General features: G+C 42.4%; 1 protein-coding gene across 2 annotated transcripts; it reads left to right on the top strand.

The window, feature by feature from the left end:
* Window positions 1–467: 467 nt before the first annotated feature.
* LOC110507886 (WD repeat and SOCS box-containing protein 1) lies at window positions 468–24,618 on the top strand. Of its 2 annotated transcripts, XR_016492478.1 has the most exons (10): window positions 479–840; window positions 1,749–1,917; window positions 6,911–7,179; window positions 12,662–12,793; window positions 13,612–13,712; window positions 14,339–14,510; window positions 16,550–16,722; window positions 16,807–16,920; window positions 17,978–18,085; window positions 18,452–24,618. XR_016492478.1 is itself a non-coding variant. In XM_021588275.3 (9 exons), the coding sequence occupies exons 1-9, from the start codon at window positions 801–803 to the stop codon at window positions 18,612–18,614; spliced, it is 1,269 nt and encodes a 422-aa protein (XP_021443950.3). In that variant the 5' UTR covers window positions 468–800; the 3' UTR covers window positions 18,615–24,618. The 2 variants fall into 2 exon arrangements, 1 of the variants encoding a protein (XP_021443950.3); XM_021588275.3 differs by lacking the exon at window positions 14,339–14,510 and having other exon boundaries at window positions 468–840.

Below are 24,618 nucleotides of genomic sequence, written 5' to 3'. Positions count from 1 at the left end.
TGTGCTAGATTTGAAGTGAAATGTTTGTAGCTAAGACAAAACACGTTGGGAATAGATACTATAATGCACTGGTTGCACACATCTTTCTTGTTACAGTCAGAAAGGTATATAGGTGCAGTATAAACTATCTTTGGTATTGTGACATTCATGTTTATGAATGGTAAAGGTCACGTGACCATTGACACAAATGTGTCCGTGATGTGTCCCATCCCCCAATGTAAATTATGCAAAATTGACTTTGTTGTCCCCCCCCCCACAGCTTTAAGTTTCAACAGAAAAAAATTGTTCTAGTTGGAAATATAATATGTGTGATATATACTATTTGCCGTTGCAAAAGAACTGTGCACAATAAGAGTGAAATACTGTATATCAATGGTGATAAATGAGAGGGAAAACTTGAAAACGCTTACAAATGAAGGGGCGGTGCCATTTTATCACCTTGGTAACTGTGATGACGTTTGACGGAAACGTCCCAATCAGAGAGACCTCCCCTATAGAATGAAAAGATGCCATCTAGTCTACGCCTCAGCCATTGTATTTCGCCGTTCTCTCTATTCAGTGGTGTGCTGTAACTCAGTAATTTCGTCGATTTTAATAAACGCAGATTGTAGACATCCAGCTGAATTTATCAAAACCTAGTCTGCACACGGATTGCAAAGAAGATATTTACAAAAATAATAGATTTTTTGGGCTACCGCGATATTAAAATTAGCAGCTAGCTACCTTTTTGGTTTACTTCCCCAAAAAACCTTTGTTATTAAACCAATAGGCATTTCTCCACGGATCCGGTTTCTATTTAGATGGCAAGCTTCCCAGATTCTGTAAATGAAAATGAAATAGGTAAGTTGAGATTCTTTTCACTATCTTGCTCTGTTGTGTTTGAGGGAGGGGTTGACTGTTTGAATATTCAGCTAGCTAGTTAATATGTATTAGCTAGCTACTATTTTACACCTTTTATCTGTCGATGGCGCCATAAGTTGTCTTACTTTATGTATTTTATAGGTCAAGTCGTTTCTTCCATAACCTATATAATTTTAACCAGAGACTCGCACACTAACCGCCTGTCCCATATTCACCATGCCCCCACCGATTATGCTCGGTGGCCCCACACCAAAGACGGTATGGTAGAAACTTTGTGGCCACCCACAGCGCGAGCAGTCGGCACACTTTGTTTTCCATGTCCTTCTGTGGTGGTGATAACTACGTTTCTTCAGTATGACTCATTCCTCACTAGTCGGGGGAACGCACTGATATCTTACGCACGCTAGATGTTTTATACAACGGGTGTTTTGATGCAACACTGTTGCGTAAAAACCCGTGATATATATGTGTTGTCTCATTTACTTGGCCAACCATATGTTTACGGTACCCAGTTAAAATGCGTTTCTTGGACTAATAATATGTTGTGTATTATAGCCAACTTCATTCTCATTCGTTTACATTTCTAATGACGTCAAATAAGTCTTGACTCTCAATCTCTCAGTAAAAATAATTTTAAGCATCTGTTCTGACATTGAACATTCATATCCAGCTACACCAGAGGTCAGCTGAGCCTGGTGGAAGCAGCCTGATCCGTGTTCATTTTATTTCACTATGAAGTGAAATCGATTGATGAATGCAGCGACCAGGCTTGTGTAATAGAATGATAAATGCAGCATTCAGGCTGGTTCCAACAGGCCATTTATGGTCAGTTGGGCTTGAAGCATCTTTTCTACACTGTCATTCAGATGTTGCTCTTCTGTTTCAAGGTAAGGCTAAGTTCATCGGTGAACTCTTAGTGCCTGTTGCTCCCTTTGACCAGAAGTCTGGGCGAGAGACCTGGACTGTAGCCTTTGCACCTGATGGTTCTTACTTCGCTTGGTCTCAAGGGCATCGCATCGTGAGGCTCGTTCCCTGGTCAAAATGCCTGAAGAATTTGTAAGTACCTGTACTAGGTCTATCCACATAAAACAAATGGTTAGGCCCTTTTTTAAAGGTCTGTTTACATTTTGAGGGAGGCCTTTCGAGGCAACAATTCCTTTGAGTTTTGAAATTCAACCATGATGTTTCTGAATATCCTGTGCAATGAATGCACTGATTGATGTGGAGTCCTATTTGGCAGAGAGGGCAGGGGAGCAAGAGAGATGGTGAATGTTGCTGGTGCCCACTGGGTATTGGTTTGGCGGCTGCCTTGCCGGTTACATTATCTGGTGGTTTTAAGGCCCTTTCAGCGCTCCTCCACTCCACAGGTCACACTGATACATCTCACCTTACTGCACACGTACCAAGGTCACTGCTGGGTGAAACAGGGTTTGGGAAAGTCCCATTGTAGCCCAAACAATCGTGTTCATGCCCTTCAACAGACTGGTCCTTTATTGAGATTTCTCTTCAGAGTTACATATTTTTAGTTATTGTTGTTTCCTGTCTCCTAGTGCTTATTACAATATGTACTTTTGTTTTGCTTGAATATCTTAACGTTCTGTACTAGAGTCTGCTTTTTTTTTTTTTGAGCAACAGCTGATTGTTGATCACGTAGAGTGGACTTTCATTAATGGGGAGTTTTGGGTAAACCAAGTTAGAGGAAAGAACACTGCTTCTTGTTATTCAGGAGTGGATATATACTCAAGGGCCTTGCGTTTATCATTTTGGCCCGGTACAAAAGCTGCTTTAAAATGCAGTCAAACTTGTACAACGGCGGTCTTGTCTTTGGCAAGAGAAAGCAAAACATAGCAGCTTGGGGTTTATTACTATGTCCTTATGTTGTAAAATAATGTACGGTTTACTGCCATGAAGTCAACTTCTACATTTCTGCCTGTAAACCCTTCTGTAAACAATGACACATCAAATCAATACTAAAACAATGTTGAGGGCTGTAAATGCACTTTGACATTATTTCATGGCTACATCCTATTTGAGTCATAGGCCTCAGTAGCCTTGCTGACGTGGCTCACATGGTCAGAGATGTAGCGCTGACATACTGGTGTGGAGAGGATGCTGTTGCGAATGCATTATTTGCGCAGAGTTGTGCTTAATTCTTGTTGAATTTTGATTGGTTCTGACTTTTTGTTTGGGGGTTGATACCTCACATTGTTTGGGCTTGAACATCTAACAGTTGTATTAGAAGGGGGTGGATGCTCAGGGACTGTAGGTGGCTGTCCGTGTGGGTGTTTGAGTGAGAAAGACAGAGGAGAACAAATCATTTAAAAAGCACAGCCCCCGTTATTGACGCATCGTGCTGACAACATCATCATAGCTTTTACAGACTCTGAAGTCGGGAGGACTTTGAGTTAGGTGTCAGCCAGACTAAATCATAGGTGCATCCAATCTGATTTCTAATATCCACAACATTCTATAACACCACATAACTTGAAATTCATTCTAGATTCTGATAGTCAAAATTGTTGTTTACAGTTCTAGTTGTTATTGGTCTCTTTCTAGAATATTCTAGTAGTTCATTATATGTGCTATCCCTCCCTATGAGGAGGAAACCGAGGTCAGTGTGCTGTGGAGTGTATTATCAGTTGCCTTTCTGCAGAGCTGGCTCTTTTTCCACACAATAATGTCATGCGATGCCCCCAGAGCCTTTCAGCTTGTAGACATGTTGTACACTGTTTTGTCTTACCTATTGGGTGTTGTTGTGTTAACCAGGCCAGAATGGTTTAGGCAAGTCCTGTCTAATAGAGAGATATTGTTAGAAATTGAAAACTGGTCAAGGTGTGCAAGATGCAACATATAAGGCCAACAACTTCTAGATGTAAAGGTTTAATAGACAAAGATATGCATATGAGAGAAACTGTGTCTCTCTCTGGGCTTTCTTCAGGGGCTGCCTGTCTATAATTGACAAACAATAAAAATATAACTTAGTCATTACACGATCACAGTACCTGCGTTGTCAATAAAAACGATGTAACAACTGAATCTTTATTAACAAATAACAGTCTTTCATTCTATTGATATACCTGCATATAATATTTTAGCAAAAAATAAAAAGTTACCTTGTTCACATAGGTATTTAGAACCTTTGCTATGAGACTCAAAATCGAGCTCAGGTGAATCCTGTTTCCATTGATCATGCTTGAGATGTTTCTACAACTTGATTGGTCGAAGGAATTGTCTGTAGAGCTCCGAGACAGGATTATGTCGAGGCACAGATCTGGGGAAGGGTACCCAAACATTTCTGCAGCATTGAAGGTCCCCAAAAACACAGTGGCCTCCATCATTCTTAAATGGAACGAGTTTGGAACCACCAAGTCTCTTCCTAGAGCTGGCTGCCCGGCCAAACTAAGCAAACAGGTGAGAAGGGCCTTTTTCAGGGAGGTGACCAAGAACCAGATGGCCACTGACAGAGCTCCAGAGTTCCTCTGCAGAGATGGGAGAACCTTCCAGAAGGACAACCGTCACTGCAGCACTCGACCAATTGGGCCTTTATGGTAGACAGACAGCCACTCCTCATCAAACTCGTTGGCCTGAATGCCAAGCATCACGTCTGGAGGAAACCTGTCACCATGGTGGCAGTATGGTATCATGCTGCGGGGTGGTTTTTCAGCGGCAGGGACTGTGTGATGAGTCAGGATCGAGGGAAAGGATGATCCGTGATGAAAAAGCTGCTCGGGACCTCCGACTGTTCACCTTCCAACAGGACAACGACCCTAAGCACACAGCCAAGACAACGCAGGAGTGGCTTTGGGACAAGTCTGAATGTCCACGAGTGGCCCAGCCAGAGCTCGGATTTGAACTTGATGAAACATCTCTGGGGAGACTTGAAAATAGCTGTGCAGCGACGCTCCCCATCCAACCTGACCGAGCTTGAGAGGGTCTGCAGAGAAGATTGGGAGAAACTCCCCAAATACAGGTGTGCCAAGCTTGTATCATCCAGGAAGAGTTGAGGCTGTAATCGCTGCCAAAGGTGCTTCAACAAAGTCCTGCTCAGTCTGAATACTTATGCAAATGTTATTTCCATTTGTAACATTTTTTATATCCTGTTTGTGCTTTGTAATTATAGGGTATTGTGTGTAGATTGAAGGGGGTGACTATATAATCAAATCAATATACACTGCTCAAAACACATCCTAGATCTGAATGAATGAAATATTCTTATTAAATACACTGCTCAAAAAAGTAAAGGGAACACTTAAACAACACAATGTAACTCCAAGTGAATCACACTTCTGTGAAATCAAACTCTCCACTTAGGAAGCAACACTGATTGACAATACATTTCACATGCTGTTGTGCAAATGGAATAGACAACAGGTGAAAATTATAGGCAATTAGCAAGACAACCCCAATAAAGGAGTGGTTCTGCAGGTGGTGACTACAGACCACTTCTCATTTCCTATGCTTCCTGGCTGGTGTTTTGGTCACTTTTGAATGCTGGCGGTGCTTTCACTCTAGTGGTAGCATGAGACGGAGTCTACAACACACACAAGTGGCTCAGGTAGTGCAGCTCATCCAGGTTGGCACATCAATGCGAGCTGTGGCAAGAAGGTTTGCTGTGTCTGTCAGCGTAGTGTCCAGAGCATGGAGGCGCTACTAGGAGACAGGCCAGTACATCAGGAGACGTGGAGGAGGCCATAGGAGGGCAACAACCCAGCAGCAGGACCGCTACATCCGCCTTTGTGCAAGGAGGCGCAGGAGGAGCACTGCCAGAGCCCTGCAAAATGACCTCCAGCAGGCCACAAATGTGCATGTGTCTGCTCACAGTCAGAAACAGACTCCATGAGGGTGGTATGAGGGCCCGACGTCCACAGGTGGGGGTTGTGCTTACAGCCCAACATCGTGCAGGACGTTTGGCATTTGCCAGAGAACACCAAGATTGGCAAATTCGCCACTGGCGCCCTGTGCTCTTCACAGATGAAAGCAGGTTCACACTGAGCACTGTGGTCCCCACCTGCAGAACCACTCCTTTATTGGCGGTGTCTTGCTGATTGCCTATAATTTCCACCTGTTGTCTTTTCCATTTGCACAACAGCATGTGAAATTTATTGTCAATCAGTGTTGCTTCCTAAGTGGACAGTTTGATTTCACAGAAGTGTGATTGACTTGGAGTTACATTGTGTTGTTTAAGTGTTCCCTTTATTTTTTTGAGCAGTGTATAATATATTGATATCTATTTTAGAATAAGGCTTTAACTTAACAAGGTGGAAAAAGTCAAGGTGTCTGAATACTTCCCGAATGCGCTGTATCCTGTCTTCAACCTAGACTGCAGTATGCATAGTTCAGCCCATTGCGCAAATAGGCCTATGGTAAGTATTTATTTAATTCAATTATTCTGCGTACCGGCAAGCATTCCTCCAGACCGGCACCGGTCCACGGACCAGGGTTTGAGAAAGGCTGCTCTAAGAAGTCAGCAGCAAATCTCTCTCCCACCAGGGCAGACCTAAATACTCATCTGTTCATTGTCTCATCCTGCCCTGGGTCACAACATTATATCAAGGCTGAGACCTAGTGGTTCAATAGACTATACATTTGACACCAATGGCTGATTCTTATGGCTCAAGGGCCGGGATATCAGTTACTAAGACCTGCTTTATGGTGAGCTCTGCATTTTGAGAGGATACCTGGAGGCCAAATTCCAATTGGGAATAATCATCATCATAATATCGTTCTTAACAATATGACAACTTATGGAACATGTTAGCCAACCGTCTCACCACTTAGACTGCATGTATCACTCAGTGCTCTCCTCCTGAATGTGCATTGTTTTTTTTAGCTGTTTGGCACCTAGATCAATTTAATTCAGGTTTGTTACATTAAAAATTAATGTGACAATCGCACTGTAGGCCTACCTGTAACTCCTCTTTCTCCCTCTCCTTTCCCTCCATTACCCTCATTTCCCTGTCTTCCATTTCTGTTCTCTTTCTTTCTCTGAACTCTCCATCTTGCTCCCCATCTTTCCACATTACCCCTCTCCTTCTATCCCCCTCTCCAGTGGTGGGGAAGGCTCCAACAGAGCAGGCACTCGCCGTTTGTCACGGCAGAACAGCGAGGGTGGAACAGTGGTGCCAGTGGGCGAGCCCAGGGAGCACACCATCGACTGCGGTGACATTGTGTGGGGCCTGGCCTTCGGCTCGTCAGTGCCAGAGAAGCAGAGTCGCTGCGTCAACATCGAGTGGCACCGTTTCAAGTTCGGTCAGGACCAGCTGCTGCTTGCCACGGGCCTCAACAACGGACGCATCAAGATCTGGGATGTCTATACTGGTGAGAACCTGATTTAAACATAAACATCACAATCAGCTGTACTCTTCTGTTTTCACAGTGCATCATTTCTAGTTCCATGTACCAATGCAAGTTCTAGAATCAGCATGCCTGTTCTCAGTAGAGGAAGTTGAAGCCTCATAGGTGGGTTTATCGGACCAACTTTCTCCACACAAATCCTGGACTATGTTTTCATTCCAGGAAGTCCACCTCGTCCTTTCTCACAGATCTTATATTTGAAAGCAGCACGGCCAAAATTGGGTGTGGCTGTTTGCACCTATGTGAAGGGGAGAGGACATATTATCTCTTGCCTGGAGCTCAACTGGTGCTAGCTCGCCAGTCGTGTCCTAAATGGAATTAAGGGTTTTATAATATCACTGGCTGTGCTGTGTTTCCCCTAGTATTCTTTACAGCAGCAGTGTTGGGGGAGTCGGGCACTCCTGTGATATTTTTTCCTGTAGAATGACTTAGGTCACTGCTGGTGACTTTTTAAAATGACATGTACTCCAAATGTACTCCAAAATGATTGAAAATTCAATTATGTTGTCAGGATCTGAAATATAATTTCCCCTTCAAAAGCATTAGAACCTAGAACCTACAGTGGGGCAAAAAAGTATTTAGTTAGCCACCAATTGTGCAAGTTCTAACATTAAAAAGATGAGGCCTGTAATTTTCATCATAGGTACACTTCAACTATGACAGACAAAATGAGAGAAAAAAATCCAGAAAATCACATTGTAGGATTTTTTTATGAATTTATTTGCAAATTATGGTGGAAAAATAAGTATTTGGTCAATAACAAAAGTTTATCTCAATACTTTGTTATATACCCTTTGTTGGCAATGACAGAGGTCAAATGTTTTCTGTAAGTCTTCACAAGGTTTTCACACACTGTTGCTGATATTTTGGCCCATTCCTCCATGCAGATCTCCTCTAGAGCAGTGATGTTTTGGGGCTGTTGCTGGGCAACACGGACTTTCAACTCAATTAGTTTTTACCAAAAAGTTATATTTTGGTTTCATCTGACCATATGACATTCTCCCAATCTTCTTCTGGATCATCCAAATGCTCTCTAGCAAACTTCAGACGAGCCTGGACATGTACTGGCTTAAGCAGGGGGACATGTCTGGCACTGCAGGATTTGAGTCCCTGGCGGCGTAGTGTGTTACTGATGGTAGGCTTTGTTACTTTGGTCCCAGCTCTCTGCAGGTCATTCACTAGGTCCTCCCGTGTGGTTCTGGGATTTTTGCTCACCGTTCTTGTGATCATTTTGACCCCACGGGGTGAGATCTTGCGTGGAGCCCCAGATCGAGGGAGATTATCAGTGGTCTTGTATGTCTTCCATTTCCTAATAATTGCTCCCACAGTTGATTTCTTCAAACCAAGCTGCTTACCTTTTGCAGATTCAGTCTTCCCAGCCTGGTGCAGGTCTACAATTTAGTTTCTGGTGTCCTTTGACAGCTCTTTGGTCTTGGCCATAGTGGAGTTTGGAGTGTGACTGTTTGAGGTTGTGGACAGGTGTCTTTTATACTGATGACAAGTTCAAGCAGGTGCTATTAATACAGGTAACGAGTGGAGGACAGAGGAGCCTCTTAACCTTTCTGATCTCCCCATCCCGGATCCGGGATCGTGAATACAGACTCAAGCTCATTACCATAACGCAACGTTAACTATTCATGAAAATCGCAAATGAAATGAAATAAATATGCCAGCTCTCAAGCTTAGCCTTTTGTTAACAACACTGTCATCTCAGATTTTCAAAATATGCTTCTCAACCATTGCAAAACAAGCATTTGTGTAACAGTATTGATGGCTAACGTAGCATTTAGCATTAGCATTCAGCTGGCAACATTTACACAAAAAAACAAAAGCATTCAAATAAAATCATTTACCTTTGAAGAACTTCAGATGTTTTCAATGAGGAGACTCTCAGATAGCAAATGTTCAGTTTTTCCTGAAAGATTATTTGTTTAGGACAAATCGCTCCGTTTTCTGCGTCACGTTTAGCTATGAAAAAACCCCTGTATCCAGGATTGTGTAAATCTATCAGCAAGCTCATTAGCATAACACAACGTTAACTATTCATGAAAATCGCAAATGAAATGAAATAAATATGCCATATCTCAAGCTTAGCCTTTTGTAAACAACACTGTCATCTCAGATTTTCAAAATATGCTTCTCAACCATAGGAAAACAATCATTTGTGTAAAAGTAGCTAGCTAGCGTTAGCATTTAGCGTTAGCATTTAGCGTTAGCATTTAGCGTTAGCATTAGCGTTAGCATCCAGCACGCAACATTTCAACAAAAACATAAAAGCCTTCAAATAAAATCATTTACCTTTGAAGAACTTCTGATGTTTTCAATGAGGATACTCTCAGTTAGATAGCAGATGCTCAGTTTTTCCAAAAAGATTCTTTGTGTATTAGAAATAGCTCCGTTTTATACATCACATTTGGCTACCAAAAAAAATCCGAAAATTCAGTCCTCAAAACGCAAACTTTTTTCCAAATTAACTCCATAATATCGACTGAAAACATGGCAAACGTTGTTTAGAATCAATCATCAAGGTGTTTTTCACATATCTCTTCATTGATACATCGTTCTTGGACACATGGTTTCTCCCCTATATCAAATGGAAAAGTACGAGCAGCTGGCAATTGCGCACCGAATTCCACGCAGGACACCAGGCGGACACTTGGAAAATGTAGTCTCTTATGGTCAATCTTCCAATGATATGCCTACAAATACGTCACAATGCTGCTAAGACCTTGGGCGAACGACAGAAAGTGTAGGCTCATTCCTTGCGCAATCACAGCCATATAAGGAGACAATGGAAAACAGAGCTTCAGAAATTCTGCTAATTCCTGGTTGATGCATCATCTTGGTTTCGCCTGTAGAATGAGTTCTGGGGCACTTACAGACAAAATCTTTGCAGATTCTGAAACTTCAGAGTGTTTTCTTTCCAAAACTGTCAAGAATATGCATAGTCGAGCATCTTTTCGTGACAAAATATCGCGCTTAAAACGGGAACGTTTTTTATCCAAAAATGAAATAGCGCCCCTAGAGATCTAACAGGTTAAAGAAGTTACAGGTCTTGCTTGTTTGTTGGTGACCAAATACTTATTTTCCACCATCATTTGCAAATAAATTCATTAAAAATCCTACAATGTGATTTTCTGGATTTTTTTTTTCTTATTTTGACTGTAGTAGTTGAAGTGTACCTATGATGAAAATTACAGGCCCTTCATCTTTTTAAGTGGGAGAACTTGCACAATTGGTGGCTGACTAAATACTTTTTTGCCCCACTGTATTTGCGCAACTGAGCGGCGTAGTGGCTTTAAATAAATATTTCCCTAATTGGAATACCCCCAAAAGACTTTGAATGCGTTAAATGCTATAAATATACTTTGTAACTTTTCACTCCGGGGTTTTTTCTTTATAAAAATTGGGCTTATTATTTAGAGGCCCCCTTCTTGGCCACAGATGTTTTTGATGTTTTTAAGGGCATTTCATGCAATTATACACATTTTGTCATGGGCAGGGAGGAAATTCGATAAAGAAAAGGCTACTTTTCTGCATTTCTACATCCATTGAGCTGAGAAAAAAATTGCAGTTTTAAAGCTACTTTCCTGCAATTCTTCATGTTTTGCTCTGATTTATGTTGTGTTCTTATGCTATCTGAGTGACTCAAACATAAGTCAGTGGGGCTCCAATGCCATGATATGTATTTTTATTTGGGTGATTCTAGGTTCTCAAAGATGATATTATTTTGAGCCATGATTTTTTTTTTTTCTCCATAATATCTGGAGTGGTCGGCAACGATTTAAATGAATATGGGGGAACCGCTGGGGATCATACGCGTGATTGCTGTTACATCAACCCGTTGCACAGATGCAGGATTTTTGGTAATCTTTTAAGCAGCCTGTCATTAAAGAGAGTAGATGTAACCTTATCCCAGTAGGGTTACCTAAGCCTTCCTGATGCACACAGGGCTATAAAATGAGTTTTATTCTAATAGAACAGCCAAGAGAATGCTCATTGTTCTGTTCCAGATGGGAAACCAGGTTGCCATTGCCTTCTACCCATCACGTCATCTACACACCCACTTCTAGCTGGCATCCTGTTTTATGGTCTGTGTGTTGCAGACAGTCAGTGGGTTATATAACGTGTTGACGTTTGTTTTAGCCCTGCTGGTTGTTTGCTTGCGCCTCCTGTCCTGCTCCCAGGTTGTTTTTTTTACTGACAAACCTGATTGATGATGTTTGACCACGGACTCTCTCTTGCTGCTGCCAACACAGTGCTGACGTCCCAACCCTGCCAGGCTCCCTGCTCTCTTAGTTCTCTCTCTCACACACCTACATACAGGGCCCTTTAAACCTGCCTTTGAAAATGTATCTACCAGAAACACTGTATGTTAATGCCTACGTATGTACAAAGGACAAATAGAAATCCCTAGTCAAAGTATTTGGCCAACTTCTGTGTGGATAAATAGTAATCTCCACAGAGTATGACTTGATTGGTGGGAGGGTGTGTACTGGGATACAATGACAGCCAATGATTTACAGTTAACCGCTAGCTGTGTTGCAATTGGGTGGAGATGTAGTTGTCAGGGGTTGGTCCCAGAGCCATGTTGCCATTTTCTGCTGTGCTGATGAGCGTCTGTGTCTGGCCTACTGTGGTCTGGTGTGAGTCATGACTATTAAAAATAAAAGATGGATAGATTATACTTTTTTTTATTTTTTTTTTTAGGAATGTCCCAACTCACACCAGACAACAGTAGCCCAGGATTTAATAGTTTGTGTTTTCCCCACTATGGAGGACAGGAAACAAAGCCTAGAGACTATAGACAGTCAGGGGATAAAGTGAACTGGAGATTTTGATTGATGTCAGAATGTCACACTTAAAGGTTTTTCTTCAATTATTTTTTTTATATATATATATCTCCAAACCCCACCACTCCTCCCCAATTGGAGTAAACTAATCAAAACAATTAGGGTGTTATATTGTTGGCAGACTATTTGAGAATAACTACTGTAATTGAGTCCCATCCTCCCCTCAATGTAACCAGTGTTGGGACTGCGTATCAGGAAGCAACAAATTGCCGGGATTAAGTCTGGATTACTTTGATTGCACTTATTCTATGACAGTCTACCCAGAGGGTATCCCATGCCACTCTGACTGTCAACACCAGGCCCAGCCTTTGAAATAGAGCTCTCCAAGGCTCTACCTCATCAGATTGAGAGAAGAAAGCCCAGTCGGTGGATCTAGTAGTTACATGGAGATTTCATTTGTGACCGCCCTCTTTCTTTCCCCCTCTTAAATTCTGTCTTTTCTCTACTCAATCTCTATATATATTTTTTTATATATATAAATTATGTGCCTCTATATAAACTGACAGCAGCCTCGTTACTTTGCACATGGGTGAGGAACCCACACTTATCTAATTTAGTTTTATTATTAACTCTGGGGTTGTTTGCCTTTACAGGAAAGCTGTTGCTCAATCTCATGGACCATACAGATATAGTGCGAGACCTGACTTTCGCCCCTGACGGCAGCCTCATGCTGGTATCGGCATCCAGAGACAAAACCCTGAGGGTCTGGGACCTGAAAGATGACGGTAAGAACAGAGTCCTGAGGAACAGCTTTTGATTTAGCTTGACTCAGTTTTTTATTATCTTGGAACTGAAACAGTTTTTCAGGGTTATTTACATAGCTTTGTACAGCTGTGCCAGCAAGCCACACTGATACATGCAAATGACGTTTTTGAGTGTTGAGCTAATACACATCCACAAACATTAAGCTAAAGAAGTAGGTAGCATGTGATGAGTTGCCTTTGTTCCAGTGGAATTTGCTACTGCTGCTGGCGGTTCCACCTTGAAAGGCCCCACACCCCCTACATGCGTTCTAGGCTCACATGAACAGAGAATAATGACACATTTGGCCCAGGTCCAAGAGTAGGCTATTCTTTTCTTCTGATATAGACTACATTTTCTTATGTTTCTTTACTTTTCTTTTTGTCTAAAATAATGGATTTATTGTGATGTAGGCTATATTACATGGATTTATTAGCCTTTTAAAAATGTAGATGTTCCAAAGGTCTGCATCAGTGGCTTGCTTGTAGGCCATGCATGGAAGCCAGGAGATTCTAAATGTGTGTTTTAATTAATGGTCAATTACCGCAAGACCGGCAGTTATTTGCTTGACATTCTCCATCTGACAGAATTTCATGACCACCACAGCCCTAGTTAAGCCCATTAATTTAAAAAAGCCAAATTATCCCTATAGAAAATCCTTTTGCAGAAAATCCTGTGAACTTTGGAAACATAACTCTGATTTTGTTACTGTTACTTCATCACAATAATTTCTTAAGCAAATAATTAGTGTGTATTTTTTCATAAAGTACATGTCATAACCAGCGGTGATTCTGTGTTGTAGGTAACATGGTGAAAGTGTTGCGGAGTCATCAGAACTGGGTCTATTGCAGCGCATTCTCACCAGACTCCTCAGTCCTCTGCTCTGTTGGAGCCGGTAAATCGGTATGTACACCTGTTCCCCTTTCTCTCCTTTTTGAGAACTGCTACTCTGTGTGCTATTGCTTGTGTCTAGTTATGCTCAATGACCTACCAATGAAACACTCCCACCTTCCCCCGTCCCATCAACTGAGTCTTGACCGTTATGCTTGGTGTCATAGTTCAACAACCCTGGCTGGAGTTCGGTTTGGCTTTGTTTTGAAGTGTTACCTATGTAGACTAAACAAATGATCACACATTTGTAATAGTTCCAGTATTTATTCTCGATCTACAATCTAAACAGTTCACTTGATGTTTTAAAGTGGGGGATACAGATTGCTATGCTTTATTTAATGACCCAAATGCAGACCCAAATCATTCAAAGAAATGTTCTATCAAAAAAATTGGCTTCCCTTTTTGATACATTCTACATAAGGAGAAAATTAGATGGTTAAGTAGTGTTGTCCCCAAGATGGCTGCCCAGCCAGTGAGGGATCGGACCTCTATGGCCTCAGTCACAGATACACTTTGCAACAACCACATCAACATGCTAGTAGTTAGTTACTGTAGCCAGCTCCATCCTCCTTGTGCAGGGTGCAGCTAGATTGTTGTTAGGCTGTGTGTCCATAAGTGTCTTGCTTTCCCTGTCACAGGTGGCAGGTGTGTGAGTGTTTTTGAAGGGAGGGAGCGCCGCGCTGACATAAAGCAGCCGGTGCAGGCCGCTGGCTGGTGGCACCAGTGCCACTACTACTGCCGGGCTGGGACGCACTGTGCCCCTGCCCAGGGGGCAGTCTTGCACCTACCTGACCGCAAGGTCTCCCATACGTAGGTGCTGCTGTCTCCATGTTTGTCTACCTCCGCTGTTGCAGTACCTCCTTTTATATCCGTTATGAAACTTTGATTGTAAATGGCAGTAAAGTAAAACCTTTCCCACCCACACAGTCCCTTACCCCTCTCCTTCACCTCCTACTGCCCCTCTCTACCCCCCCCCCCCCCCCCCCCTCACACACACACACACACACACACACACTTAAATAGAAACCCTACCTATTATAGCACACCTTAACTGACATTTTGTTAGGTTTGTAGTGTTTTGCCAGTCTCGCCGCCTGCCCACAGTCTAACTTGTATGAATTACGTTGTTTATTTGTCTCTCCATAATGAGGCTCTTAGCATCAGTTATTGTAGTTTGATAGCCTTAGTTCTCCCTCGTCCTTCTGACTTCTCTCCTGTGGCCCACATTTCAGGGCCAGTCAGCACACCCGTCTGTGTTGTGGCCGCACCGCTCCGTTTGTAATGGAGTTAGTGTGCAGGGGTCAGGTCATTGTTGGCGTAAATGAGAATTGAAAGGACTCTTTGTGGCTCCGCAGACTGCCTTCATCCCCATAAATGTCCGCCTTTGTCCCAAAATTAACATGGACAATGTTGGAGTCAAAAAAAAACATGCTGTTAGTTATTGAATTCCCTGTTGCCTCATAATTGGCCAAAGGGCAGTATTTTCCTCTTTCGGCTCCCCCACGGATATGTCCCTATGTTTGATTAGCATTCACAAGTTTTTCTGTTAAAACCGAGGGAGAGAACCATAGTGGGAGAGGAAGAACAGTCTCTCATAGTGTGACTGAACTTACATACACTCGCCTTAGCACTGAACCAATCCTCATCCAAAATACATTCGAACTGTACTCTGAATTGCTTGAACAGAAATGTTTAAAAAGAACTGAGCCTCACTAAAAAGTTTACAGAATACAAAAGAGGCAACTGTAACTGTCTGCCATTTCGGAGCAGATTTTCCTCATCCAGTCACTGGCAACTGTGTCTTCTAAACTGTAGAGTGGTGCAGCTTGCCTAAAATGCAGGCAGTAGCCTCATGACTTGGATTCCTTTCATTTCACACTAACGCTAGAGGAGGGCGTAGGAGAATATGAACTGAAGTAGCCCCCAGAAACCATTGACTTGATTGTGGAATGGCATTCATCTACGTTAACGGACATGTTGCACCTTTGCTCAAGTGCAATGTTTGCAGAACTCCTTGTTATGTTTTGAATAGGCCTATACAATCTGGTTTTGGTTCTAAAAGTTACAAATAAATTCAACATCACTGTTAAAGCCTCCTGTAGAATTTAAATTGAATTAGATCTGTTCTGATGAATTGAAAGTTTTAACAAACGACAAGGCATGTTGCTCTTGAGCAGGCACTACATTTCGCTGGAGCAAAGGATCGTTCAAACCCATGTGGCTGACTGTTGAAAACTGTGTGCAGATGTTGCAAATATGTGTGTCCAAAGGCGTCAACCTTTTGGCCATCAAATGTTTTTTTTCTCTTGCAGTATGTCTCTTCGTAGGCTTCCGCCGGAGGTGCGAGTCTTTTGTAATCACAGTGAACTAGAACTCTGAAAGGGGAAACCAGTGGAGTAACATTATGTTACCTAAAGTTTTATTTTCTCATTTTTCTGTAGACCTAAATGTTAGTATTAAGAAAACATTGTAATTAGATATCAATATGTTTAAATGCTAGCCCTAGGTCATAGAAATTACAATTTAAATGGAGCACAATTTTAGCAGCTATGTTAAGAAACCAGATGTGCAGTGACATGCATTTTGTAACATAACATGGAATTGCTGCTTGAGTAGCATGAGATTTATTTTGTGCATCGTTTGGTCTGTAGTTCAAGACATAAGCCATAAAATGACACTGAGCATACAATGATTTTTCTGTTTATTTCTTGCTTTATTTTTTCTTGGCTTCATTTAATTACTTGTAATATAGATTGTCTGTTTTTACATTTTATGCTAGTAGCTTTTAAATGCTTGTCCCTGCATAGTGTTATTCCGTGGGCTCTAACATGGACCTCTTCCTTCTGTAGGTGTTCCTTTGGGATATGGATAAATATTCCCTGATCCGGAAGCTGGAGGGTCACCATAACGACGTGGTGTCCTGTGAGTTCTCTCCCGACGGAGCCTTGCTCGCCACCGCCTCCTACGACACCCGTGTCATCATCTGGGACCCTCACATGGGCACTGTGCTGCTTGAGCTAGCGTAAGTCAGACACACCAGGAACTAAGGCAAAGCAAAGACACGATGTTAAGGCCTTTTTATGTCAGTTTTTTTTCTCTCCTTCAGGCACCTCTTCCCCCCCCCCTCGCCCATCTTTGCTGGAGGGGCCAACGATCGCTGGGTACGCTCTGTAGCGTTCTGTCACGACGGGCGTCACATTGCCAGCATCACTGACGACCGGTAAAGAACAACACCTGAGGCCCGTGTCTGGCGCATCGGAAGGTTCCTAGAAAGAAAAGCTCAGCTTTAAAAATGGTTGAGATTCTTATGGCTAATGTCCACTTGTTCCTCTCTCTAAGGCGTTCTCTTCTACCTCAGGTGTAGAGCATGTGCTGGTGTATATTTGTGTTGACCATAGCTGCTTCACCACACCCTTTTGCACTGTCACACTTCAGTGTACACAGTAAACTGCATGCTCTCTGTCTCTGCTGATGAAAAAGTGTTTGCTGCAGTAGCAGAGCGCTGTGAAGCAGAGAGCGAGAGAGAGAGAGCGAGAGAGTCAAGTCTTAATGGGGTCTGAGTGAGAGCATATCTGTTGCAGCCAGGCAGGGCCCCCTTTGCGAATTGGTCACATGACCCTCACATGACAGCCATTAATCAACCGCTGATGCTTTTTCTCCTTAGCCCCGCCCTTCCCTTCATTGGTTAGGCTGCTAAGTGTTTACCATTGAGAAGGCAGTGCTAGAGGGAGAGGAGGAACGAGCCTGACAAAATGGCGGACACAATTTTTGTTGTTGCTCCCACGATGAGATTTTCAGATAGGATGAGGAGAAAACATTTGAAGTTTTATTGAATAGCGAAAATAAATGGCTTCTTTGATTTAGAATTAACTTCACCCTTTTTTACTTTGAAAATAGAAAACCACTGAAGTGGAACAATCTGAATGAATCCTACAGTTCATTGTTCACATGGTTGTCGTGTGTTTTTATGCTGTATTTCAGCCAGCTTGTTTAGGCCCTAGTGCAGTTCCCATGTGTTCTGTCTGACCAGCGCCCCTCTTTATTTTCTCCTCTCTCTCTCTCTCCCACACACCCGCTAACCCCTCCCCATACACACACCCGCTAACCCCTCCCCATACACACACACCCGCTAATCCCCCCCCATACACACACCGCTAACCCCCCCTACACCCACTAACCCCCCCCCCCCCCCCCCCATACACACACCCACCTGCTAACCCCTCCACCCCCCCATGCACACACCCACTAACTCGGTGTGTCCCTCCCTCTCTCCCCAGAATGGTGCGTTTCTGGACAATTGATGAGATGTCTCCCCAGGCCATCGCCCCCCTCACTAACGGCCTCTGCTGTGCGTTCTCTACTGACGGGAGTTTCCTAGCAGCTGGGTGAGGCACACACACTCCTACACACTTAACTACACTTCCCTGCCACACACACACCCATACCTCAGTCCGATTACATACTGGTAGGGATTAATCCTGTTTGAATCGCACAAACCCCAGTCTTTAGGCAAGTGTCAGGGGATCAATCAAGACTTTATGTGCTGCCAAAAACAGGTCTTCCAGCTTTTTATTTGCATGCTGTAGGAAGGGCAGCGGCCCCTATATGTTGGTGGTTAAACCCAGGCACTGGGGTCTCTTACAACATTGCTTCAACCAGTTGTGTAAGGTAGACTACAGCTACCTAGTACCTACCTTTTCAGTGCTGTTGTGAGGGATAGATCGACTTGGAAATAACTCTCTCTCTCTCAGGTCTCGAGACGGCAGCGTGCATTTCTGGGCGTGCCCAAAGAGCATTGCCAGCCTGCAGCACCTGTGTCGCATGGCACTACGACGGGTCATGTCCACCCAGCAGGTGCAGACGCTACCCATCCCGCCCCGCATACGCTCCTACCTGTCTTACCAAGATCTGTAGCCCTCCACATTCACCCTCACTGCCCAACACCGCATGCTGGAAACCAATGAATATTAACTTCCTAGAAAAAACACCCAGGAAAAATACCAAAAAAATAACCGAAGAGGAAAAACTTGACAAACGAACTGTTCTGTGACAAGACACATTTTTGGGTATTTATTTTTCTAGGTTTACTTCCGTGTGTGCGTGCCATGGCCCCCCCCCAGGGAGCGTGGTTGAATGGTTAAGTTATTTCAGTGGCCTGTCTCTCAGCGTAAGATGGCCTTACCATATGTCACCTCTGGATAATTCTACATTATTCCTCCAATAGACTTTTTTGCTGCTGATAATTGGCCTGGTGGTGGTGGAATCGATATTGATGTGCTGTCTCTCAACCTTCTCCGACTTGGAAGCGGAGAAACCATGCAACTCCACTGACTTTACTGTAAGGATTACTAAGGTTGCAAAATTCTGGGAACTTTCAAGAAATTCCCTGGTTATCCCAAAATCCAGTTTGGCGGAACTCTGGAATCCGGAGGGAATAAGGAGGAAATCCAGAATCCTCCAACCAGGATTTTGCAACTCTACTAACGACTGAGTGAGAGGATAGAGGGTTCGTCCCAATGCTGTGCATTATTTTCAGTGCTTCAGAGACGGGCATGAAGGGTCGAAGTACAAGTGTGTGTGTGTGTGTGTAAGCCAGGGGAGTCAAACTCATTTTGCCACATGGGTCTTCGCCGTGGTCCGGAGGGCTGCAAGTACAATTAATTATATTTCCTCTGTCAGAATGTGTTAAAAGTCCTCTTTCCATCGCATTTGGAATTTTCGATTCTTCTTGACTGTCTAGCTTTCATTTCGATTGCCTTTTAGAAAGCTGGACAGAGTGAGGTTACACCGTTTTGATTTGGTTTTGGTCATTTCAATATCAATTGAGATTGTTTTCCATTTTAAAGCAAAAAAATAAATATAAAAGTTAATTTGAAAATGGTTTAAGTGAATGACTGTGCTAATAAGATTTGACCTTCTGCTGCAACGGGCTGCTGGATCCCTCCCTCAGTTTTCTGCTACCCTAGATCTCCTCAGGTCTTAACCCTTACTCCCTCGCTTGCCCAGGTGCTCAACGTGCTTTCCTTTCCACACATCCTGCCTCACTCACGCCCAGGAGGGCAAAGACTGCCTGTAGCCTACACTGTCTCATCTCCGTCTCAAAACAATAGCAACCCATGGTCTGACCTGTTTGGTTCTCATTTTTTACCTGGGGGGAAAAAAATCTGTATAGACAATTGATTGTGTGTACTGTGTACAGTGGCTTGTGAAAGTATTTGCCCCCTTGACATTTTTCCTATTTTGTTGCCTTACAACCTTGAATTAAAATGTGTTTTTGTGGGCTTTACATTTGATTTACACAACATGCCTACCACTTTGAAGATGCTACATGTGTTTTATTGTGAAACAAACCAGCAATAAGACAAACAGAACTCGAGCGTGCATTACGCCCCCAAAGTCAATACTTTGTAGAGTCACCTTTTGCTGCAATTACAGCTGCACGTCTCTTGGGGTAGGTCTCTATAAGCGGGACACATCTAGCCACATCAAGGCAAAACTGCTCAAGCTCCTTCAAGTTGGATGGGTTCCACTGGTGTACAGCAATCTTTAAGTCATACCACCAATTCTCAATTAGATTGAGGTCTGGGCTTTGACAAAGCCATTCCAAGACATTTAAATGTTTCCTCTTAAACCACTGAAGTGTTGCTTAAGCCGTATGCTTAGGGTCATTGTTCTCCTGGAAGGTGAACCTCTGTCCCTGTCTCAAATCTCTGGAAGACTGAAACGTTTTCCCTCAAGAATTCCTCTGTATTTAGCGCCGTCTGTCATGCCTTCAATTCTGACCAGTTTCCCAGTCCCTGCCGATGGAAAAACATCCCCACAGCATGATGCTGCCACCACCATGCTTCACTGTTGGGATAGGGTTCTCGGGGTGATGAGAGGTGTTGGGTTTGCGCCAGACATAGCATTTTCCATGGTGGCCAAAAAGCTCCATTTTTAGTCTCATCTGACCAGAGTTCCTTCTTCCATTTATGTTTGGGGAGTCTCCCCATGCCTTTTGGCGAACACCAAAAGTGTTTGCTAATTTTTTTTCTTCAAGCAATGGCTTTTTTCTGGACACTCTTCCGTAAAGCCCAGCTCGGTGGAGTGTACGGCTTAAAGTGGTCCTAATGGACAGATACTCCAATCGCCGCTGTGGCGCTTTGCAGGGTCATCTTTGGTCTCCTTGTTGCATTTCTGATTAATGCTATCCTTGCCTGGTCTGTGAGTTTGAGGGCGGCCCTCTCTTGGCAGGTTTGTTGTGGTGCCATATTCTTTCCATAAAAAAATTTAAAAAGGATTTAATGGTGCTCTGTGGGATGTTCAACGTTTTTTAGCCCAACCCTGATCTGTACTTCTCCACAACTTTGTCCCTGACCTGTTTGGAGAGTTCCTTGGTCTTCATGGTGCCACTTTCTTAGTGGTGTTGCAGACTGGGGCCTTTCAGAACAGGTGTGTGTGTACATATACATACACATACATGCATACATACACCTGTTCTGAAAGGCCCCAGAGTTTGCAACACCACTTAGATTGATTGCACACAGGTGGACTTTATTTAACTAATTATGTGACTTCTGAAGGTAATTGGTTGCACCAGATCTTATTTAGGGGCTTCATAGCAAAGGGGGTGAATACATATTCACACACCACTTTCCTGTTTTCAATTCTTTAGAATTTCTTTGAAGTAATTTTTCTTTACTTCACCAATTTCAACTATTTTGTATGTCCATTACATGACATCCAAATCAAATTACAGGTTGTTATGCAACAAAATAGGAAAAAAGCCAAGGGGGGTGAATACTTTTTGCAAGGCACTCTATATGTAGTACTAGTCAAAAGTTTGGACACCTCATTCAAGGTTTTTCTTTATTTTTAATATTTTCTACATTGTAGAATAATAGTGAAGACATCAACTAGGAAATAACACATATGGAATCATGTAGTAACAAAATAAGTGTTAAACAAATCAAACTATAGTTTATATTTGAGATTCTTCAAATATAGCTTTGCACAATTGGCATTCTCTCAACCAGCTTCACCTGGAATGCTTGGCTGCTTGGCTGCTTGTTGGCTGCTTTTCCTTCACTCTGCGGTCCAACTCATCCCAAACCATCTCAATTGGGTTGAGGTCGGGTGATTGTGGTGGCCAGGTCATCTGATGCAGCACTCCATCACTCTTGGTCAAATTGCCCTTACACAGCCTGGAGGTGTTTTGGGTCATTGTCCTGTTGAAAAACAAATGACAATCCCACTAAGTGCATACAAGATGGGATGGCGTATCGCTGCAGAATGCTGTGGTAGCCATGCTGGTTAAGTGTGCCTTGAATTCTAAATAAATCACTGACAGTGTCAACAGACCATCACACCTCCTCCATGCTTTATGGTGGGAACTACATATGCAGAGATCATTCGTTCACCTACTCTGTGTCTCACAAAGACACGGTGGTTGGAACCAAAAAGCTCATATTTGGACTCATCAGACCTAAGGACAGATTTCCACCGGTCTAATGTCCATTGCTCATGTTTCTTGGCCCAAGCAAGTCTCTTCTTATCGGTGTCCTTTTAGTGGTTTCTTTGCAGCAATTCGACCATAAAGGCCTGATTCACGCAATCTCCTCTGAACAGTTGATGTTGAGATGTGTCTGTTACTTGAACTCGGTGAGGCATTTATTTGGGCTACCATTTCTGTGGCTGGTAACTCTAATGAACTTATCCTCTGCAGCAGAGGTAACTCTGGGTCTTCCTTTCCTGTGGCGGTTCTCATGAGAGCCAGTTTCATCATAGCTCTTGATGGTTTTTGCTACTGCACTTGAAGAAACTTTCAGGGTTCTTTAATTTTCCTGTATTGACTGACCTTCATGTCTTAAAGTAATGATGGACTGTCGTTTCTCTTTGCTTATTTGAGCTGTTATTGCCATAATATGGACTTGGTCTTTTACCAAATAAGGCCATCTTCTGTATACCACCCCTACCTTGTCACAACACAACTGATTGGCTCAAACACATTAAGAAGGAAATTCCACAAATGACCTTTTAACAAGGCACACCTGTTAATTGAAAAGGTGAATACCTCATGAAGCTGGTGGAGAGAATGCCAAGAGTGTGCCAAGCTGTTTTCAAGGGTGGCTACTTTGAAGAATCTCAAAAAACACTTATTTGGTTGCTACATGATTCCATATGTGTTATTTCATAGTTTTGATGTCTTCACTATTATTGTACAATGTAGAAAATAGTACAAATAAATGAAAACCCTTGAATGAGTAGGTGTATCCAAACTTTTGACTGGCAGTGTGTGTGTGTGTGTGTGTGTATATATCAGTATATGAACATATCAGAGGATGTAGTATGCTTTTTATTATGTTTCTTTTTTATTCTTAATGTTACTGTTGTAAACATTTTTTTCCCCCTGTACATTGTTTTCTCTCATTTTAATGTGAAGACCTGTATATGAATTAATGACACAATCTCTTATTGTAGAGACCGGGGTGTAGTCTGCTCCTTCAGAAGTGGTAAAACAGAGACGATGAAGTGTGAATTTATAGTGTGCCCTAGGACTTACAGAAAAAGCCTTAAAGGCGGTTGCCATCTGTATTAATGACTGTCTGAAACCCATGTTCAGTACAAACCTCTTTTCTCCTGTGCTATGCTGCACAACTCTAAAGTGGAGTTCCTAAATGTAAGAAATAACCTATAGGGGAGAGCAATACAAGATAATCTTCTGAAAATAAGTAATCTTCACAGTTGCCATCTGTAGCATGGGATCTTTATTGATTGTGACAAGCCTTTTGAAGCCTTACTGTTATATGCAGGCATTTGATAGTAAATATTAAACTGGGTATTAAAAGAGAATTCTTTTCAGACAATGTTGAGAAGGGCCAAATGAAAAAGTATTAATGTTCTACTTTTGGTATTTTGTCTATGTTGACCTAGATAGTGGATACAGGCCTGCCGTTAATCAATCTTGGCAATACGTTTTCTAAAGTCAATGGTGATGCCAAAGGTCTCTCTTTCTCGTTTTGTTGTCGGTTCTTGTCAGTCTGACTTTTCTCTCACATGGCTAAAACTTGAAACTCTTGTGCATCTGTGAATTTTATTTAATGTATTCTGATTTTATTTCTCCTCTTCTTAGTAAAGCTGTAAGGCTGTTGTCTTCAGTAACCGGTTGGGTTTGTGTGTTTTAGTAAAGCCCTTGCTGATAGAGCTAGAGGAGGTGAATGAATCCAAAGCGCTGGGTTCTCACCAGTGTTGGGGAGTAGTAAACTAGATGTAGTTCAGCTAGTAATTTAACTACATTTTGTAGTAGCTCGGCACTAATATAATTCAAATCTAGGTAGTGTTTTCACTCGTGAATAAATGTTTTACCATGTAGTGGTGTAGCTAACTACTGGAACTACACACTACTTTTTTTTTTTTGCAAAAATAAAATATGGATGTTGTCTATTTTTTTCGGCATCAGACCTGCCTAATTCTCACTTCAAAGAATTGTTTTTAATAGGCTGTTAACCCCAAAGGCATCTGCCTTGTAATTTATAGTCTTGACATTTCAGATTTACATATGATATTTTTTATCAAAGTAGTTTGATGTAGTGAACTACTTTTTCAAAGTAACTAGTTAAGTAAACTATCTTTTTTTCGAAGGGTGACTTTAGTGTAGCTTAACTTGTTTCAGTGTGAAGTAATTGGTAGCTTGGTAAAATATATTTTCAGAGTAGTGTCCCCAACACTAGTTCTATTCCACTTTGGGAACACACTATTCGACAAGTGTGTTCCCAAAATGATTGAAAGGGTTTTGGTATCCTCCAACCATTGCAATGTTAAAGAAGCTCCAATCAATGTTGAACATATTGAAAAGAATGTAGTCTCTCTTTTTTTTCTGGTCTGTTTCATGCGTCATTTTTGCATTTATAGTTTGAATAAAATATATTTTTGAAAAACA

Source organism: Oncorhynchus mykiss, chromosome 27 (assembly GCF_057628025.1).
Source record: "Oncorhynchus mykiss isolate SJ-2025 chromosome 27, ASM5762802v1, whole genome shotgun sequence".
NCBI classification, from domain to species: Eukaryota; Metazoa; Chordata; class Actinopteri; order Salmoniformes; family Salmonidae; genus Oncorhynchus; species Oncorhynchus mykiss.
Note: the sequence above shows the minus strand (reverse complement) of the source record. Positions and strands in the feature narration are given on the sequence as shown.

What these genes read in the sequence shown, in the direction of transcription:
- LOC110507886 (XM_021588275.3), top strand. Translation starts at nt 801, where the DNA reads ATGGCAAGCTTCCCAGATTCTGTAAATGAAAATGAAATAG. An exon ending in GATCTGGGATGTCTATACTG is followed by an intron (nt 7,180 to 12,661) that starts GTGAGAACCTGA and finishes TTGCCTTTACAG; the next exon opens with GAAAGCTGTTGCTCAATCTC. An exon ending in ACTGTGCTGCTTGAGCTAGC is followed by an intron (nt 16,723 to 16,806) that starts GTAAGTCAGACA and finishes TCTCTCCTTCAG; the next exon opens with GCACCTCTTCCCCCCCCCCT.